This window comes from Nansenia antarctica, assembly GCF_963989245.1.
Source record: "Nansenia antarctica genome assembly, chromosome: 2".
NCBI classification, from domain to species: domain Eukaryota; kingdom Metazoa; phylum Chordata; class Actinopteri; order Argentiniformes; family Microstomatidae; genus Nansenia; species Nansenia antarctica.
The window spans coordinates 50105554-50113053 of NC_137675.1; the positions used below are offsets into that span (position 1 = coordinate 50105554).

Genomic DNA, 7500 nt, shown 5'->3' on the forward strand with positions numbered 1-7500 from the left:
GAGGAAGGTTTTCATCAGCCTCAAAGAAAACACAAGGAGTGCTAGACATGTCCCCACTCCCTGACCCCCTGACCCCTGAACCCCTCACCTGTGATGACCTGTCCAAACAGCTCCTCGGGCGTGTCCCCGAAGAAGGGCACGCAGCCCACCAGGAACTCATACAGGATGATGCCCATCGCCCACCAGTCCACCGGCTTGCCGTAGCCCTGCGTCAGGATCACCTCAGGGGCGATGTACTCTGGCGTGCCGCACACCTGACAGGGAACAAGAGAGGGGGGGACAAAACACACCTTTTTGGTGAGAAGCGGCGGCCATGTTGTTTCTGTGTGGTTTCTGGACACATCGCCTATGCACACTGTGGGAAATCCCTGTGATTGGCTTATATTTTACCTGAGGACTGTTACATGTACATAAAAAGCTAGGCTCTGTGCCTTGAACTTAACTTTTCTGAGAAGAATTTCACTGACAGACTCGGTCTGTTATGCTTGTAAACTGTTCTCCTTTTGCAAAAGAGAATTACATACCTTTTCTATACAATCTGAAGAAAGCAGGCTGCCTTGTTCTATTTTCTATTTAGATACTTAAATAATTCGACTGTCACGTAAAGCTGTGTTGTTCTAATGGTTTGTCGTCCAGACCAGACCAGACCACGTATTCTGTTGGTGTTTGTCGTTCTTAATTCAGACATTTGCCCCCCCCCCCCCCCCCCCCCCGCAAAAAAAGGGAAGGAAAATAACCAGCTTGTTTTTAGTTTTAGTTTTTTTCTCCAGAAACTGCGTGGGAGACACGTGGGGCCAGCACGCTTCTGCTGAGCTGAGGGGATCAATGCTAGGGACGCCAGGATGAGACATGAAAGCTCTGGAATTGGTTTTTCATGTGCAGATGGGGTAGATGGGTAGATTCATAAGACGCAAACAGATTTTTGGCTGCGGAGAAGAAGCCTGGCCAAGTCGTGATTAGGGATTTAATTGACAGCAGAAGCGTCCCAAAAAGGAGGGAATAAACAAATGGCAGAGAGAGAGATGAGCTGAGGCACGTTGGCTCCTCGTTTGTGTCTGATGTTTATCGGTTCCTTTCTTCACGCTTCTGAAAACGGCACACGCAGTTTGTCTTTTTTTTTTTTTTTTTTTTTTTTCTTCCAGATTTTATCCCTTTTTCACCCAATTTGGTAGCCAATTGAACCCAACCTAGCATCCAATTATCCCCTGCCTATTGCATAGGATCCGCCGCACGACCCCGTGGCCGGCAGTCCCAGAAGAGGCCGCCAGGCAGACTAGCTGACTGGCTCCTCGAGCCCAGCACCGTTATTCCGGCACCCAGGGGGCGGTGTTGCGCGACGGATCCTTGTCCAGAAATACTCCTATACCGCCCTCGGAAGCGGCCGCCCAATATGCCGCTTCCCGTGTGCCTCGGCCATATCTGGATCTGGCGAGCCGGGATACGAACCCCGGCCCCGGTGGGCAGCATACACTAGTGGCCAGTGCGTAGACCGCTACACCACCGCGGGGCACACGCAGTTTGTCTTTGTATGAAAATGAAGCCATTAAACAGAACAAACACAGAGTTAGGATTCAGTCTGTAAGTGTCAACATTTCACTGGGAATAATTATATCTCCAAAATAATCCCATTTGTCTTTTTAACTGACTTGAACAAAAATGATTTAAAAAAAGGACCCTTTGTTTAAGTTTCGAGACCCTTTTGCGACCCTTTGTTTAAGTTTCGGCTTGTACATTATATACTGTGGTGTACACACACACACACACAAAGACACAAACTCACCCATCCACACACAAACACACACACACAAACAAAAAAACTGACAGACACATCCACACACACACACACACACACACACACACATCCACACACCCACCCACCCACACCCACCCACACCCCCCACACACACCCCCCCACACCCACCCACCCCCCCCCCCCCCCCCCCCCCCCCCACACACACACACCCACCCACACACACACACACACACACACACACACACCTGTTTGTCCAGGAACTCCCTGGTGTCCTTCTCGATGTGGCCCTCGTACAGGTTGGTGGTGAGACTCATCAGACCCATCTTGGACAGGCCAAAGTCTGTCAGCTTGATATGGCCCATGGAGGTGATCAGGAGACTACAGAGGGGTCAAAGGTCACACACTCATTGTCCCCTCAAAACACACTTCCTTCGCACGAACACTGCTAACCGTCCTGCTATGAAGTGACCGACCAAAACAGAAACCTTTCCCAAACCTTAACACTAGAACAGTCGTGCATTTTTTACCTACTATAAGAGCCACCTCTGGGGTCAAATGTGGGGTCAAAAACCACAGTCTTTACAACGGGAAGCTGCTATTTACACGCAACGACCACTAGTTGGCCGCTTGTAAATTAGCCTGCCCCCTACACAGAAAAACTGCAACATAGCTTTATACTAGCTTATCCTGATGTGATTTTGATTAAGGATACTGGGTGGTAGAATGCACATATCTAGGAAAACGAAAAGGAGAGTCCTGAAATTTGATCGAGTGCAAAGATATAACATTTTTATATAATTTGAATTTTTCTAGTTAACACTCGACAGGTTTAAAAATCGAACTCTAAAACTCTAAATCCGCCACTGTTCCGTACATCAGTCTCTTCACAACAACCGAGGCTGTGTGAGGTCGTACTTGTCTGGTTTGAGGTCATACTTGTCTGGTTTGAGGTCGTACTTGTCTGGTGTGAGGTCGTACTTGTCTGGTGTGAGGTCATACTTGTCTGGTGTGAGGTCGTACTTGTCTGATGTGAGGTCATACTTGTCTGGTGTGAGGTCGTACTTGTCTGATTGAGGTCATACTTGTCTGGTGTGAGGTCATACTTGTCTGGTTTGAGGTCGTACTTGTCTGGTGTGAGGTCGTACTTGTCTGGTGTGAGGTCATACTTGTCTGGTTTGAGGTCATACTTGTCTGGTGTGAGGTCATACTTGTCTGGTTTGAGGTCATACTTGTCTGGTGTGAGGTCATACTTGTCTGGTTTGAGGTCGTACTTGTCTGGTGTGAGGTCATACTTGTCTGGTGTGAGGTCATACTTGTCTGGTTTGAGGTCATACTTGTCTGGTGTGAGGTCATACTTGTCTGGTTTGAGGTCATACTTGTCTGGTGTGAGGTCATACTTGTCTGGTGTGAGGTCATACTTGTCTGGTGTGAGGTCATACTTGTCTGGTGTGAGGTCATACTTGTCTGGTGTGAGGTCGTACTTGTTTGATTGAGGTCATACTTGTCTGGTGTGAGGTCATACTTGTCTAGTTTGAGGTCATACTTGTCTGGTTTGAGGTCCCGGTGCACGATGCCGTAGTTGTGGATGTACTCCAGGGCCAGGACCGTCTCAGCGAAGTACATGCGAGCCATCTCCACGGGCAGTGCCCCGATGTTCTTCAGCAGGGTGGCACAGTCCCCCCCTGGAGGAGCACACACCCAGCAGGCTTCATTAAGATGGCTGACGTCAACATCCACGCTCACAATGCTGCTCTCTACGCAGAGACTAAGGGCATGCAGTACACGTACACATGCACACACACACACACACACACATACATTGTACACCCACGCACACACATACATTGTACACACACACATACATTGTACACCCACACACACACATACATTGTACACACACACACATACATTGTACACGCACACATGCGCACACACATACTGTACACACACACACACACATTTACATTTACATTTTACATTTTTGGCATTTAGCAGACGCCTTATTCCAAAGTGACTTACAATCAATGCATTTGAATACTAAGCATGTGAATCAGCAATCCACCATTCGTTGCAGGAAGAGTAATCTAGCTCGGGCCCGGGGCCACTGATAGAAGGAAAAACCTTCTCCCTATCACCTTCTTCTAAAACCTTTTATTTTTTTTAATTTACTGGAGAAACTGAGAGACAGTACAAGGTGGGCAATAGAAGTTCTTAGGGACACAGTAGAGGGGAAAGCGGGTGTCTTTAGGAGACGTAGTGGTGAGGGTCAGAAGATGTCTCAGGAGGAGCAGTTAAGATGTAACCTGAAGAGATGGGTCTTCAGTCTACGACGGAAGATGGGTAGTGACTCTGCCGTTCTGACAGCCGTGGGGAGCTCATTCCACCAGCGGGGAGCCAGTGTTGTGAAGAGACGTGATCGGGCAGCCCGACTGCTGTGTAGAGGAGGTGGGGCCAGTCGGCCAGCCGAGGTGGAGGAGCGGAGTGAGCGGGCAGGGGTTTGGGGGGTTACCATTTCCTTCAGGTAGGCAGGGGCTGTCCCTTTAGCTGCCTGGTTCTTCTTCGGCGTATGGGTAGTTGATTTTCCTCTCCACTCCACCAGGCTCGGGGCCGAGGGGCTACCCTTTTACCACCCCGAGACCTGGTTGAGGGGCTCACCCGGGCTATATTTCTGGACACCCCTCCAGAAGCCACGTCATCGTCTCGTCATCTAAAACCGACAGACCATGCATCCCGTTGGGTGGGTGGTACACCGGGCAATCCAGGATAATATGGTCTGCGGTTTGGTCCTCTGCGCCACACTCGCACGACGCATTTGGGGCCAAGCCCCATCTGTGCATTGATGAGCGGAAACGCCCGACGCCGGTCCGGAGACGATTGAGCCTCACCCAGGATAGCCTTGGCAAGTCCATCCCGAGGGGCTCAGCGCCGGCGACTGGGATGTGGTCGCGGAGTTTGGAGGTGTTAGCCTCCCACTCCGCGCGCCACATATAGTCCGCCCATCCTGCCGCACTGGGGTCTCTAAAGCTAGACAAGCGAATAGAGAGCACTCAGCATCCGTGCATGTTGATGTGGCGTGGCAAACACCTTCTCGTGGTGCCCCCCGTAAGTAGCTAATGACTGCCAAAAGCAAGAAGCGAAACAAAGTTTGCCAACCAGGGCCCCTCACCCGGGCTGGTGTTCGGCAGCAGCCGGGGGAGAGGTCTGCTGACCTCGAACCCAGAATACTGCAGCTGAACACCGAAGGACTAACCCCCAGCTGCCTGGTATGCAAGCACCAGGGTCTTGAATCTGATGCGAGCTGCTATCGGGAGCCAGTGCAGGGTGCGAAGGAGAGGTGTGACATGCGAGTATTTGGGGAGGTTGAATACCAGCCGGGCAGCAGCATTCTGGATGAGCTGCAGAGGTCTAATGGCTGAAGCGGGGAGCCCAGCCAGGAGTACATTGCAGTAATCCAGGCGGGAGATGACCAGTGCCTGGGTCAAGAGTTGCGCTGCCTCTCTGGTAAGGAATGGTCGTATCAAAGATTTCTCCAACCTAGCCCCTATCTGCAATAACCACCTTTTTGTCCCCGCCAGAATAGACAATGCTTTCGCCTTATGGAAAAGACTCGGTCTCTCCAAATTTAAAGATCTCTATACTGAGGGCGTCTTCTCGACCTTTAATCACCTCTCTCAAAAATTCAACCTTCCCCGCTCAAGTTATTTTCGATACCTCCAGGTCCGACATTTCATTAAAAATTTGGATCCAAACTTCCCAAATGCACCACAACCTTCTGCTATAGATGATATCCTCCAAATTCCTCCCAATCTAAAAGGCCTAATTTCAAGTATTTATTCTAGCATATCATCCCTCGGAGACACTTCCCTCCACAAAATTAAAGAGAAATGGCAGGAGGAGCTAGGGGACGTAATACCCGATGACTCCTGGACTGAGGCTCTGACGAGAGTTAACGGGAGCACATCATGTGCTAGACTAGGCGTAATCCAATTTAAGGTCCTGCATCGAATTCACCTTTCCAAATCTAGGCTAGCCAGAATCTATCCTAACGTAGATGAGAATTGTAGCAGATGTCATAACGCTCCGGCATCGCTAACACACATGTTTTGGTCATGTCCCTTATTATTTGATTATTGGTCAGCAGTTTTCAGGACCCTCTCACAGGCACTAAATCTGAACCTGCAACCTAACGCCTACTCAGCTATCTTTGGCATAGCGCCAACTGACCAACAGATTATTAACAAGCATAAAGACATTGTGGCATTTGCCACTCTACTTGCTCGTAGGAGGATTTTGCTTTTTTGGAAATCCCCCAAACCACCGAATTCCTCCTTATGGTTGACTGACCATATGCTTCACTTGAAACTGGAAAAGTTAAATACACACTTAGGGGGTCCAAAGACCGCTTTTATTTCACCTGGAACCCAATAATGGGGCGGCTGTGGCGCAGGAGGTAGAGTCGCCGTCTAATGATCACAAGGTTGGCAGATCAGCGGTTCGAGCCCCGGCTGGCCACATGTCGAAGTGTCCTTGGGCAAGACACTGAACCCCAAAATTGCTCCCAGTGAGCGGGCCAGCGCCTTGCATGGCAGCTTGCCGCCATTAGTGTGTGAATGTGTGTGTGAATGGGTGAATGAGAGGCCGTTGTAAAGCGCTTTGGAGCAGCTTTGGAGCAGCAAAAAAGGCGCTATATAAATGCAGTCCACTTACCACTTACTTACCACTAATAATATCCTATTTCAACAAACTAAAAACCGTTCTAGAGAGGGACATAATATTACAATCATAACAGACATGATATCATAGACCAACACAACCATCTCATCTATCCTCACTTACAAATGAATTGCACTTTATTTTTCTTTATTTCTTTGTTTACTTATCTAAACCTGTACTGTCTTCATTACCTATCACCACTGTTATTATTATTATTATTATTTATTGTTATTTATTTATATCCTTCATCCTGGGATGCACCACTTGGGATTTTGTGGGGTGGGGGGGGAGGGTTGGGACATGTTCGTGTTTTGTGAAAAAAACAAACCAAAACTGAAAAGTATCATTTTTGTATATCTGTAACATCTCAATAAAAAGAAAGTAAAAAAAAAAAAAGGAATGGTCGTATCCTTCTGATGTTGTAGGAAGAATCTGCAGGAGCGAGCCGTTGCTGCAATGTTCTCCGCACAGGATAGTCGGTTATCCAGGATCACTCCAAGGTTCTTGGCTGTCAGGGAGGGGGTTACAGTAGACATACACACACACACATACATTGTACACACACACATGCGCCACACACATACTGTACACACACACACACACAAACACACATACATTGTACACACACACACACACACACACACACACACACATACATACACATGCACAGTCGCACACACACACACACACACACACACACACACACACACTATCCACACGCACACACACACACACACACACACACACACACACACACACACACACACACACACACACACACACACACACACACTAGCACACACGCACACACACACACACACACACACACACATTCTTACCCTCCACATACTCCATGACCATGCAGAGGTGTCTGCGGGTCTCGAAGGAGCAGAACATGGAGACCACGAAGGGGTTCTCAGCGAAGGTGAGGATGTCTCTCTCTACGAAGGCCTGCTGGATCTGGTTCCTCAGGATCAGGTTCTGCTTGTTAATCTTCTTCATGGCGAAGCGCTGACGGGTCTCCAGGTGCCGGA

At 48.9% G+C, this 7500-nt stretch overlaps 1 protein-coding gene across 1 annotated transcript in view; it reads right to left on the reverse strand.

The window, feature by feature from the left end:
* Positions 1-7500, reverse strand: part of mast1b (microtubule associated serine/threonine kinase 1b) — a gene marked incomplete at both ends in the record, with an annotated part of 77632 nt that overhangs the window by 9677 nt on the left and 60455 nt on the right. Inside the window, 4 exons of the mRNA XM_080524045.1 lie at positions 89-254; positions 1999-2131; positions 3297-3435; positions 7306-7500. The exon at positions 7306-7500 is cut by the window's right edge and continues 14 nt beyond it. Coding sequence (XP_080380171.1) covers positions 89-254; positions 1999-2131; positions 3297-3435; positions 7306-7500 — 633 coding nt within the window. The remainder of the gene's footprint in view (positions 1-88; positions 255-1998; positions 2132-3296; positions 3436-7305) is intronic.